This window comes from Dromaius novaehollandiae, chromosome Z (genome assembly GCF_036370855.1).
Source record: "Dromaius novaehollandiae isolate bDroNov1 chromosome Z, bDroNov1.hap1, whole genome shotgun sequence".
Taxonomy (NCBI): domain Eukaryota; kingdom Metazoa; phylum Chordata; class Aves; order Casuariiformes; family Dromaiidae; genus Dromaius; species Dromaius novaehollandiae.
The window spans coordinates 55,862,464-55,876,050 of NC_088132.1; the positions used below are offsets into that span (position 1 = coordinate 55,862,464).

The following is a 13,587-nucleotide window of genomic DNA, read 5'->3' on the forward strand; positions in this document are numbered from 1 at the left end:
AATTTTATAGACATCTGGAAAGTGGTACTTACATGATATTTAGTGAAAAACTCTTTCGTTGGTCAGAGTAATTACCACATCCCACTCAATGTGACATGACACACCCCAATCCACTTTTCAAATGCAACTGCTAATTAACGGTTTGTAGGTTTGTAATGATAGTTTATTAAAAGAAAGTCTAAAATAAAATTATCATAGTGAAGCAGGTTCCAGCCTGAAAGAGGCAATTCTGAAAGGATTACTTTACGTGGCTGTAGAACGCATGTCCTATGGGCTTATTCTATGTATTTGAAGAAATAGCTATGTTATTCCACTACTGTTTGCGCCTGTGAGGGCATTTGTTTAATTACAGAAAATATACGTTGAACCCTGTGGTAGTAAATAAATTCCAAGCTGTGTATTTTGAAATAGAGTTAAGGCAGTGTTTTTGTTATTGGGATAAAATAGAGTTACTTTCATTAAGTAACTGATCATAGCAATTATACATTAACATTCAATATTACAGTGTATGTATGTAATTCTCTGTCCTCTTCCCCATCCCTGGGGTTCCTCAGTTAGTGCAGGAAATACATTGTCATATAAATACAAAGTGTTTTAATCTTGTTGAAGATCTTATTTCCTTTATAGTACACCTCCACGCACGTTGAGTTTATGGTGAACTTTATGTATTTTTTTAAATCACTGGTCTGGGCTTATCTGCAGTAGCTAAAAGGGCGAATGCAAGTCCCACGTGTCTTTGTGAAACAGAGAAGCAGGCAGGAGCTGAGGGTTCCGCGCGTGACAGAAACTGGGCGTTGGCGGTGACCCGCGGCCGCCCCCGGGGCGGCGGCGAGCCGAAACTCGGCTGCCGCGCCGCCCCCGTGCCTCCCGCGCCGTGCCGCTCGGCCTGCGCGGAAAATACGCTGTATTTCGCTGCGGCGGTAGCAGGGTTCCCCCACGTCTGGATACCTTCACCTTCGGCCACGAACGGCTGCGGTCTGCTTTGCCTCCGCCGCTACCCCCCGCCGCCGCCCGACGAGGCCTCCGCGCCGAGTCCCGCCCCCGGGCCGAGTCCCGCCCGCCATGGGCGCCGCTCTGCCGCCGGGCCCCGCCTCCAGCGCGGAACGATCGCTCGGCGGCCGCAGGCGGGAGGGATTCGCGGCGGCACCGAGGAAGGGGCGGGCAGGCGGGCGCAGGCGCTTCCGGCCGCAGCGGCGGGACCGTTGGGCAGCCGGTACGGCGGCTCGCGCGGGCAGGGCGCGCGCCCCCGCCGCGCGCCGGGCGGCGGCTCCCAACCGCCCCCGGCGTTGGGGCGCGGAGCGGCGCGCGGTTCCGTAGCTGGGTTTTCCTCGCAGCGGCGGTCGCGCTTCCCCGGGCGGCGTGTGGCGGGGCCCGGTCCGTCAGCGGCTCAGCCGGCGGTGGGGCCGGGCCGGGGCGGCTCGGCGGGGCCGGGCGGACGGTGGCGTTTGGTGGGAAAGGTTTGTTTACAGGTCTGTCACGGTTGCGCTCCGCAGCAGCGTAGGTAAGAGCAAAGCCGCAGACATGGATGACGAACCCGAAAGAACCAAGCGCTGGGAAGGAGGCTACGAAAGAACATGGTAGGCTTTCCTTTCTGTTCCTTACCCTCTTCTTCCTTTTAAAAAAAGAAAAAACTGTTCCTTATATTCAGTAACGATTTGTTTTATGTAGGGAAATTCTTAAAGAAGATGACTCTGGATCGCTAAAAGCAACCATTGAGGACATTCTTTTCAAGGCTAAGCGAAAAAGGTATTATATATCACCGCAAGCATGTTTAAGAAATACTGTTTTTGTCAATTGTAAAGTCTTTGTTTTGAAACTGGATCCTTTAGGTAGAGTAAGCATCTCGACATGCCTGCAGTATGTTTTTGGTGTTTACTCCCTCAAAACTCTAGATACAGAACTCTAGCTGCTATTTGTTACTCAAAGCGGGGGGGGGGGCGGGGGGGGAATGAGTTTCTTCCAAGAGTGAGCTATGTATGCTAACCGACGAGTTTAGGTCTTGATCTCATACGCTGTATAAAGCAGTGTAATTGCAATAGTTGGACTGTTCAGAGAGAATCCTTTAACAATTTTTTCAAATGTACAGATCCTGCTTTAAACTATTTATTGGCATGATGACACCAGATTCTTGTTTTATATTGTCAGAATTGCTAGACAGAATTAATATTTTTTCACATATTACAGTAAAATGTTCAAATTTTTGTGAACTTTTAAAGTTTCATTAAACCTGGTCATAAGAACTGTATTTTGTTTTCTAAGAGTCATTAGATCTGTTTATAGTTCTAGGTTGAGTTTATAATCTCCCCTTTTGTTTCTTTTCAATCAAAGTAAGTTATGATGCTTATCATGGTTAATAATCGTTTCATATGTGCTGGAACTGTGGGATTGGAGTCTGTTTTAGGATCAATCATTCATTCATTTGCATCTTACTTAAAACCTTTTGTGCTTTTTTTAGACTCTATGAACACCATGGACAAGTTCGACTTGGAATGGTATGTTGATAGCTTACGCTTGGCTGTCCTGTGTCCAAAACTGCTTGAACTGAAGTAGTATGCCCAATCTGAAATACATTTTTACTGACTTTATATGCCTGAGACTGAAGCTTTCTTTTTGCCACCCTACAGTTTTTTAGACATCTTTTTTTGAGTTTAGTGGTAGCATGGGATGTGAAGTATTAATAGCTTCAGAGGTCGAGATCTGGTTTGTTTCCTGTATCAGGACATGCTTTACAGATGCAGTGAGATCATACACATTCTTGCTGTTGTGTTTTCTCTGTGTGAATAGATGGACATAGTTTAAGTGAACTGTAAATTGTAATATTACTTTATAATATGCTGAGTTCCTCAAATGAAGAGATTAAATGAGTGCAAGCTTGAAAGCTAGGATTATTTTGTAACTTACCTTGAGAGCATAAGAACAGTGAGTATTAGTCACAAAAGAGTCTTTTGTTTCATTTTGAAGGAAATACGGAAAAATACTTGGCTTTTCAGCTGCTTTTGATTGCATAGCCTTAAAAGCTATGATTTGGTTTAGTATTCTAAATTTTCCCTCTTTGACATAGGAAGTAGTTGCTGTTTTAAATAAATGAAATAATAAACCGTTTGTTTAAACAACTGTTCTGTGAGTGATAAAACTTGACCTTTGTCTTAAATTGGGAACTTGTTGTAGAATTAGTATTATTATGTTGATACCGCAGATGCGTCACCTTTACGTGGTCATTGATGGATCAAGAACTATGGAGGACCAAGATCTAAAACCCAGCAGACTTACTTGCACTTTAAAGGTATTTCTATACGCAAAAGTTTTCTCTTACTAATCCACTGTTCCTCTGTAAATCATTTCCAAGTTGTATTTAGAAGAATGGCAATCTCTTGTGACTAGATCACTTGCATAGCCTCATCTCTCATCTCATCCCTGCTTTTTTCCCTTGTTTATGTTGTTAGCCTGTAATTTTCCTGGAATAGTTTGGCTTTGTTTTTTGAGTAGTAAAGCCTGTGCAAGATTAGTTTTGCCTTGCAGAAGTGCTATTGTATAGTGAAAACAGTTCCTAAGGACATATTATGAAAAGGTGATAAAGAAGTATGTGGAAATTGAGCTGAAGTGCGTCCCATAATAAGGGACGGGAAGAGAACAAACAAACTTTCTTTACACATATAGCAATGTTTATTTTTTCTTATGTTTGTGGTTTCATATGCTCTCATTTCAGTGGATGCTAGACAGGAGTTGCTGTTTCTAAATGTGGAGAAGTGAAATTGAATTCTACAAATCCTATAGGATTTTTGCTTATAACATCGAGCATTGAAATCCTGGTTTTTGAATATTTTGTACAGAGTAATGCTTTTTGTTGCATCTTAAACCTCTATTTGAATTAACGCTAATCTAGAGCTTTAGTATATGAAGTCAGTAAAATAAGATTTCTGAAACTTACTTTGCATAGCTAATACAGGAAGGAGAAGTGTGGAAGGGCTAAGGCTTTCTGGGGCAGAGGGAGGAGAGTGGAAGTGAAGGTTTGTGCTTGCTCTCTCTCACATGCTCGCTCTCTTCCCCGCCCCCCCCCCCCCCCCCCATTTTTTAATGGCACTGAATGCTTTGCAGGTATTAACCACTTAATGCACGTGGAATTAAACTGTTTATATTTGTAACACTCTTAATTTTTCTTTATAGTTATTGGAGTATTTTGTTGAAGAGTACTTTGACCAAAATCCTATTAGTCAGGTATGTACAACCACTGTTACCACAACTGATTAAAGAACTGAAACCTATTCTGAAAACTTAGTTTTATTTCTAGCATTATCTAGTAAACTCTTTTCAGTTGATACGTTCCTTTCCCTGCCTTCCCCATCAGTCTGGTGAAGTTCTTGTTTTTTGCATTGTGCTGCTGTTGTTACGCTTGCAAGAAAGCCCGTATAGTTAGCTAATTGGTGGTATGTCTTGTCTAATACTTCTTTTTAGATCAAAAATATAAATCAAGTTGATCTTAATTTTTTAAGAGAAATCCTGTCTTTTTGCTTTCTCCTCCAGATTGGCTTAATTGTAACAAAGAGTAAAAGAGCTGAAAAAATGACAGAACTTTCAGGTAGGCAGGTAGTATTCTCTTTAAAATTGGAGTTCTGTTGTCATACATGTGGAATTTGTAGTATCAAGGCTTTATAGTACTAGAGATGACTAGTGTTAATGAAGTACCATTAACATACTATTTTCAATTTAAACGAGAAGTTGCTGCAAGTTATCTGAAATCAGAGTGTTTATTTCAATCTGTTTGGATCCAGAACTATCATCGTGTGTTCTGTGTCTGCTCAAGGCTTATCCAGAATTTGAGGGGTCTCACTTACTGTCTACTTAATATCTTACCCTGTTTTTTAACTTTGTATCTGATGACATCCATGTGTTCTGTGAGATCAGACAAGATGTTAAGAAGCAAGATTTCTTGGTTTCCTATATTCAGCCACTAACAAGTTATGTGGCTTCAGACAGGTTGTTTAAAATCTTGTCTCTTTACCCACCTGTAAAACTGGAGCAAATTTGTTGAGCTTGAGGATCAGTCAATGCTCGAACAGTCCTTTGAGGATAACGGAGGAAACTAAATGCAATTTCTACTGAAATGTTTTGAGACAGTTAGCATTGATTTTTTTTTTTTCTTTCATGTTAAATGTTTAATAATCTACAGCAGTGATTTTCTTTTTGACCTTTTGCATTTCTAACAATTGTGAGTGCCTGTAGAGTGAATGTATTTCTGATTGTAATAAACTGTTTTTCTACACTGTGACCAAGAGGTCAATTTGTAAGAAGTGGGGACCTACAAGTAACAGATTGAAAGCCATTGCTCTACAAGTAAAATTTGTAAAATATGTATTTTAAATATTTGTATTTTTTAACTTGTTATTTCAGGTGAATGTTTTATTCCCTTACAGGTAACTCAAAAAAGCATGTAAGTGCTCTGAAGAAAGCAGTAGATATGAACTGCCATGGAGAGCCATCTCTGTATAATTCCCTAAATTTGGCTATGCAGACTTTAAAGTTAGTATATAAACAGCTTTTGTTTTTTCTCTTTGGTTTCCTTAATTAGTATAATGCTGATTATAAACTTTTGGAGGATCAGGGAAGGTTTTTTTTACAATTAGTGTCTTGCATTGTGCTGGCCAGAGTCTTTAAAGAAGGCTTTACATCCTTTTACATTACAAACTGTAAGAAGCTAACTTCTGCACTGCTAGCATATTTAATATTCTAAGACAAGACACTTCTGTTTGGAGATGTACCTCTTACAAAAAGCAGCATTATTTAAAAAACAGGTAATTTTAAATTGAGTATTGATACAGTGATGAAAGACCCTGCAGTTAATTTTTACTACAGGGCCAAGGTATGAGAGAGGGCAGAGTTGGGGATTAATAATGGTAAGAGAACAGAAGAAGAAACAAGTTGAATCACAGTTTTCTGGTGAAGTTTTGATATACTTTGGAGAGGTAAATTTGGGGTAGGATAGACTTCTTAAAACAGTTTTATAAATTTTTGCCATGTGAGGCACTGAGAGGGTAAAAGCATTTGTGGGAGAATTTCTTCAACAAATGGTTATAGCTAGTAACACTGACAGAAAAAAGCTAGTAGTTAATGTCATAGAAAATTATTTGAATGTATAGTTGGAGGAGGGTTTTCAGTGAAGAACTAAAAGGAAAGACAGTAGTTGTAAGTAGTAGATTCACACTTATCAACTGATCAGAGGTGGGGGGTTTTCATTTTATATTTCTTCTAAGAAGTTGAGAAGACTTACTGCTAGTCTGAAGGTGAATTTTTACCTGTGAGGGTATGGGTAAGGTATGGGGTAACTTAAATATTACAGCAAGCAATCAGGTGACAGATATAATTAAATATTGTGTGTTAGATACTGGAAAGTTTTGACTGTATGGCAGATGAAATCCTGGTGCTTAGAGAATGATCTTACCACAGTCTTTCGTAATATGTAGGTATTTTCGTATTGTGTCTTTTTTTTACTTTAGTACATCACAGTCCTTGAAAACTTTAGCATGTATGTAGCTTAGTGTACATAGGTAGATTAACTGTATACTTTCTTTAGGCACATGCCAGGACATACAAGCAGAGAGGTTTTGATAGTCTTCAGCAGTCTGACAACATGTGATCCAGCCAACATCTATGATTTAATTAAGGTACAGAAGTGAAGTTTGACTACTACTACAAACCGCCAAACTATTAGACTAAACCAGACAGTTAAGATGTCATAACCAGTAAATTTTCGTTTAAAACTTTGCACCTTTTTACCATTTTCAGTTCTGCTGATGAATTTGAGTATGCTTTCTTTTTCCATGTGAAGTGTTTAAAAGCAGTTAAGATCAGAGTATCTGTCATCGGTCTAAGTGCTGAAGTTCGAGTTTGTACTGTACTTGCGCGAGAAACAGGTGGTATGTATCTGAAGTTTTGTAGTTACACTACTAATACAAGTTTAAATTTGAAATTAAGTAACTAGTTCATCATATTCCCTTTAATGTATTTTGTTGTTTAAAGATAATTATTCTGTTGTGCTGGCAGAAAATTTAAGAGCCTCTCTAAGTTATGAAATGGATAACATTTAGTGAAATAATTATCAGCTTGCAGCTGCTGCTTTGGAAACAAGAAATGTATCTAAAGCCTAGTGTTCCACAGATAAAGCTATGTGCTGTGGAACTTTAACATGTTAACATCAGTAACTATAACAGTAACTCTTACAATGTAATTACTAGTAATGTTGGAGAAAAAGCTATAGGTGTTCTTATGTAATTATTTAAACATTCTAGTGTATTAATTTTTTATTTTATTTTTAGTGACAGTGTTGGCTACCTTTTTTTTTTTTTTTAACTGAAGTCATTCTGTTATTTGGAGAAATATGTTTGTGTTACTTGCCAGGTTATAAATTAATATTTCTTTCTCTGTGACAGGAACATACCATGTTATTTTAGATGAAAGTCATTATAAGGAACTGCTGATGCATCATGTTAGTCCTCCACCTGCCAGTTCAAGTTCTGAATGCTCCCTTATTCGAATGGGTAGGATATGATTTTGTTAAATTTCAGGTGTAAGATTTAAGAACCTCTTTCTCTCTTTGTATCTTCTGTTTTGAAGTAATGCAGATGGTTAGAAGCACTTTGAGGACATTGCACAATTGGTTCTTTTTATTTTAATACTTTTATTCTAACAGATAGGTTTCAATTTGCTTAATGTTGTTCCTGCAAAATATTCAGCTTTTAAATTAAGTTAAGAATTAAAATAAATAACTGCAGTTGGAAGCAGAGTTGCAACACTCAACTGCAGTTGGAAGCAATAAGATGAAATGACATTGCTTGTACAGTAATTGATGTAAATGTAATATTTAAAAATGGAAGGGTGAAAAACTGTATTTTGTTTCTCCCTCTGTGTTTCTCTCTGTGGAAGGCAACTGTCATAAGCTTCATTTGCTGTAACAGCCTTCTGTTTTGCTGTGTAGTGGGTATTTGGAGCACTGTCATGTTTTTTCTTTCAGCAAATGAACTAGGTAGCTTTTCTTCTCCTGGTGTAGTTCTCATTTAAATTTAAGCCTGAAATTAAACCACAGTAGAAACAGTAATGCCACTGCCTAGAGGTTTTTGTTCTTACTTTCATCCATCTATTTTCATAGATAAGAATGTATATAATTTTATATGTAAACTTAAATACTTAAGAGATTTGCTCATTACAGATTAAGCAACAATAGGGAAAAAAAAAACTGCTCACTTGAGATAAGCTGTAGAAATAAGTGGTGTATAAAGACGGGTGCTGCCTCCATAAAATGCTATAGTCTTATCTATCGTATACTGCACTTCGAAGGAGAGTATACACTTAGTTTTAATATATAAACATTTTTTTCATTGGTTAGAGATCGCTGTTCATGAACATTCATATAGTGCTCTTTCTACTTTCCTACCATTGCGCATCATTTGCTTTTTAATTGTTCTTCAAAAATTGGGTCGCAATGAACTTCTCTTCCTATTAAGTTTCTGAACGGATTTTTTTTCAGCTAGGGAAAATAAATGAGGGATTTGGTGGTGGATATGTAGATAGAGACTTTTAGGAAAGATTTCATACCTGGTAAGAGTATATTGCTTCTTGGAATAACAAAACAAAAAAGACAGAAGTTAATATTTAGAATAATCATTGAACTTGTCTGTTCAAATAAGAAACTGAAAGAGTACTAGTTTGTTTAAAATTGGTAATGTGGAATGTTTTTCTCTTAAGGTTTTCCTCAGCATACTATTGCTTCTCTATCTGATCAAGATGCAAAGCCATCCTTTAGCATGGCGTAAGTAGAGCTGATTAGAATTTAATGAGCTGATTAAAATTCAGTATTAGAATTCAATGATATTTAGTTATATTTAGAAAATCTGCTTTTTGGTGAAAATATGGCAAAATACCATGAAGAAGGACTGGCAACTAATGTGTTGTGACTTCTTATTAGAAATCTTACTTTAACTTATACTTTCTGTATGTGGTCGCAGTTACTTGTGTTCTTCTCTTTTAAATATACTTTTTACATTTTAAAATTTTTGAAGTAGAGAACGGCTTTTAGATGTACGTTGTGCAGTGGCCAGAACGCAAGGGTCCTACAAGGTATTGAAATTATTGCCACCAATTTTACTAGCATTTTTTCATTCAAGTATTTTCATATTATTATAAAGATATAATCATGATAAAGAAGGGTATTATCTGGAATTTTTTTTATTTACTTACTGCTTTACTAATATGTAGTAATATTAAATGAAAGTTTAAAACAGAGCCTCAGTCTGATTAACATAACAGTGTTCTTAGTGAAAGGGATCGTAGTCTTCAAGGCTGTTAGAGCAGCATGAGTTTACAGAAGGAACCAGTGTCTGCTGTTTGAGGGAATAAATATTAATACTCATTGTAAAGTAAATACAGAATATGGGGGGGAGTAGTAATATCAGTACTGATGCATTTCATAACTTTATTTTTCTAAAGATAATTTGATTCACCTTTCCTTTATGTGGGGAGAATTTGTTTTTTGTTCTGTTTTTGTGGGAGAGTGTGGTCACTGATGTGTCACCCTGTCAATTGTTTTCTGATACTTCTATATACATAACAGATACAGAAACTTTTTAAACAGTATTTGTTCTGAGGACTATGTAGCATTAGCAGTATTACGTAGTGTTGCCAGTTACGTAATATAACCAATATCACCATTATTAATGGTGATATTTATACAGCTTGACAGCATACCATCATTCAGAAAATGATACCGATTTTTTCCTCCAATCTCCTGTCTCTCTCTCTTCCAGGCAATTGGAAAACAACAGTGAGCCAGGTCTTACACTGGGTGGATATTTCTGTCCCCAGTGCAGAGCCAAATACTGTGAACTTCCTGTGGAATGCAAAATCTGTGGTGAGTAGCAAGAATAGCTGAGCAAATGACTTATGAGTTAGTGAGAAGATAGTTAAAGGGCAGGAAAACTCAACTGTACTTAGTAATCAAAGGCCAGTTCTGCTTTAAGAAGCCTTCATTCTGTGTCAACTTGGTGCAAGGACTCTACCTGTAATGGTAAAGCCATATCATGTTGTTAATTGTAAATAAAGGGTAGGTTTTCTTGTGTTCATGTAGGGTTTTTTTTTGTTTTTGTTTTGTCCTGAATTCCTTGTGTATTCAAAGCTGTTACTGACAGGGAAAACTTAGGTGGATGGTGTAACTATCTTCTGTGTAGTTTCACAGAATACATGTTCACAATAGTTTTATCAGAGATTTTTGTTACAATAAGAGGATCAAGATGATGATGGAGAAATGCAAGGACACTAGAAGTGTTTGCAAATGAGCATATATTGTATGCAAATATAGCAGAGCATAATAAGCTGTAGCCAGTTTGCTATCTTACATCAGGGACTAACACATGGTTGGTGATTCACTGAATTGAACAAGTAACTGACAAGCTGCTGTTCTCTTTTGTGATGTTCTCTGTTGTGCAAAGGATGTTGAGGGTGTTTCACATGCAAAAAGACTTATTTGCAGGATCTGTAAGTGATGGCTTACAGCAGGGAAAAATCTCCCCAGTTGCCAGTCAGGAGGGGGAATGGGGTTTCCAAGGCAAGTGTCCTTGTCAGGGTGCCTTCTCCAGTGCAGCAGATGATGCCTGCCTAATGCTGTTTCCATAGTGACTGTATCAGTTCATCAGTACCCCCTCAATTTCCCTTTGGTTGCTCTTGCTCATTACGCTAGTAGTGCTGATTGGAGCATGCATTGATTGGGTGCAGATATTGCACTTACTAGTTGGTTTTTAAATTCTGTGCACACATATTACTGGGTGTCTTACTGGCTATCTAATGACTGTTATCTACTAATGTGGTTTACTAAGCTCTATTTGTGCCCTAGTACAAGGTGTCATAAACTAAAAGCTATGAAGCGGCATGGGGAAGAAAGGGTGATTCTCAACATCAGCAGTAATCATTTCTTCAAGAATATTGGCGCAACAGGCATAGCGGCGTTTCAGACTCCTCAGTGTGAGGCCATGAGGATAAAGGGTGCTTTGGAGTACAAGGGTAGAAGTATTGCCCCCACCGCTAGGAGTCTGTAGATGAAAGGTTCAAAAGGGAAAGCCCAAGGGCAGACTGACTGCACAGTGACACATGAAAGGCTGCGGAGTTGCAAGTGGAAGGCCTTCAGCCTTGCAAAGATTAAGGGACTGTGCAACATATGGTGCCCTGCCCTCTCTCTTAATGGAGATGGGGGAGATTACCTTTTACAGTGCCAGTGTTGTGCTAGCTACAGCTTTATTCCTGTTAGCTTCTACATGTACATGACTAATATGTGATAGGTCTTACCAGGATATCTGCATTTGGCAAGAGAATAAATCATTCTAGTTTTGGGTCACTTTGTCCTAATTCACATCAAATTTTTCACACCAACAGCTGTTTAATTTCAGCAACCTAATAGTGTGCTTAGAAATCCTGTATATCAATATCAGCAAGAGATTGCCCACAGCTGCAGCTGTCAGCAAAACAAGAGGTTGAAAGTTTATGCTTCACGTGAGTCAGTGATGAGGACGTTTGTGTCAGCTCATGCTACATCATAAGCCTGTGTTAGCCTAAATAGGCCTATGGCATGGCTTGGAGTATTACAGCAGGCTGCAATAGTATTTGGTAGTGGGGTACCATTTTAGCTGGTGATGAAACATAGCAGAACTACCATTGCCAAAAAGGAGCAGTGTGTTTGGATTTAACTGAAAGACTCTTGTATAGTTGCTTTTTTTTTTTTTTTTTTTTTTTTAACGGGATAAGAATGAGAAACTTGCTAATGCTCAAGCTGTGCATTACAAATATACTTCTGAAGGCTGAATTAAATTTTTTAATTACAAATTTAGAGGAAATACATTCATTGCTTGTTTTTATTTTAATTTGTATTTGGATTTAATTCTGGAAATGATTACAGATTTGGATTATAGAAGCTGACAAGCAATTTTTTTTTATTATTAAAAGTTCTGAACCACTGACTTATTCAGCATCACTTTTCCGTTTTGCTGCTCAATTTTGTTTAATATAGAAAAGCTTTTTGGGAAGTTCTGTCTTGTAATAATTTTGATGTCTCTTTATTTGCAGGTCTTACATTAGTGTCTGCACCTCATCTGGCTCGGTCTTACCATCACTTGTTTCCTTTGGATGCCTTTCAGGAAGTTCCCCTGGAAGAATATCAAGGGGAACGGTATGTAAATCATATATGTTATAATGAATGTACTTCTGGACCGTATAGTGTGTGTGGGGGTTTTTTTTTTTTCCCCCTAAGACAGTAAGAATAGCTGTGAGTAGCTTTTGTACTATTGGTGTTACTGTTGAATGTTTTGGGGGTTTTGATCACCTCTGGTAGTAAGAAATGTTTGTAGTTTTCATTGGCAGTTATCCTGTGTGTTCAGTTGAAGAGCTGAAATAATTCCCATAAATTATCATTGTGTATGAGGTGATTATATAAAATGGTGTTTAAAAACTTGTGACTTTTTTCAGTAAAAATGCACAATTTTGCATTGTAGGTATTGTCAAGGCTGCCAGGGAGAAATGAAAGATCAAAATGTGAGTATGTTAAACTGTATTGAAACTTGCATTGAGAAGAGTCAGAGATAATCTTTTAGAAGAGTCTTTTTAAAAAAAAAAAAAAAAAAAAAAAAAAAGGCCAGAAAACCTCTGTGGCAGTTTCTCCAGTGACTAGATAGAGTTATTAGTCATACAGTTTTGCCTTTAAAACTGCAGATACTTTACACGCTTGGGAAGGGATTGCCCATGGAGTTGCATAAATAAACATCCACTGTTAGCTGTTTGGATGCATCTGCAGTGACTTAAGCTCAGCACTTTAGACATGTTAGCTATTTGAACCTTTACTTCAGTTAATGAGCAAAATGTTCAGTATATTTACATTATCTTGATGACACAACTGTTGTCCTGCTGTAGTTCTGTGATGGTGATGATTTTCTTCTAATTTGTTTTGTTTTTCAAACTTTTCTACACAGGTTTACGTATGTAAAGTATGTCAGAATGCATTTTGTGTGGAATGCGACTTATTTGTTCATGATTCTCTGCACTGCTGTCCTGGCTGTATTCATGAGCACCCTACTCCTGCATATGTATGATGCTGTGTCTTTTTAGAGGTTGTCATATCTGTTTCATTCTTGCATGAATCTGTTGTGTTTATTCAGCCATAGCTTTCACTGAGGCACATCAAAACAAGAAGAAAGGCCTAGATGAATACAAAAGGGTGAACACTGTCATGGGAGCAAATTTAATTTTTTACTTAATGTACTAATGATTTTGTTACTGTTAATATATTCATGGCTCATCTCTATCCGATTTTTTCTGAGTGCTATTGTGGGTAACATGTAAATTTGTAAATGTAAAAGTGATAAAATTGGGTTGTATGTTAACATGGTGATTTATGTTTGTTTCATCATTTGTTTAAAAAAAAAAAGGCCCTGAAAATATATTTTATACATTAATTGTTACATGCTCTTGTTTTAAGTGGGTGGTGACATATTCTGTTGAATTCTAGAGAATAGTTAGCAGTTAACAGTTAAAAACAGTTAAAAAGTTAACAAAGATATT

General features: G+C 37.6%; 1 protein-coding gene across 1 annotated transcript; it reads left to right on the top strand.

Annotated features, from left to right (window-relative positions):
• The first annotated feature begins 1,077 nt into the window (after positions 1 to 1,077).
• Positions 1,078 to 13,487, top strand: LOC112988726 (general transcription factor IIH subunit 2). The gene is made up of 16 exons (XM_026109406.2): positions 1,078 to 1,213; positions 1,494 to 1,577; positions 1,669 to 1,746; positions 2,456 to 2,492; positions 3,197 to 3,283; positions 4,165 to 4,215; positions 4,522 to 4,576; positions 5,412 to 5,517; positions 6,569 to 6,659; positions 6,824 to 6,911; positions 7,425 to 7,532; positions 8,737 to 8,800; positions 9,795 to 9,898; positions 12,100 to 12,202; positions 12,525 to 12,564; positions 12,999 to 13,487. Exons 2-16 carry the CDS (start codon positions 1,522 to 1,524, stop codon positions 13,116 to 13,118), a joined length of 1,188 nt encoding a protein of 395 aa, XP_025965191.2. The 5' UTR covers positions 1,078 to 1,213; positions 1,494 to 1,521; the 3' UTR covers positions 13,119 to 13,487.
• Positions 13,488 to 13,587: the final 100 nt, after the last annotated feature.

Coding starts and splice junctions, on each gene's coding strand:
- LOC112988726 (XM_026109406.2), top strand. CDS start 1,522: ATGGATGACGAACCCGAAAGAACCAAGCGCTGGGAAGGAGGCTACGAA. Junction 7,533..8,736: donor ATGCTCCCTTATTCGAATGG/GTAGGATATGAT, acceptor TTTTCTCTTAAG/GTTTTCCTCAGCATACTATT. Junction 12,565..12,998: donor GAGAAATGAAAGATCAAAAT/GTGAGTATGTTA, acceptor TTTTCTACACAG/GTTTACGTATGTAAAGTATG.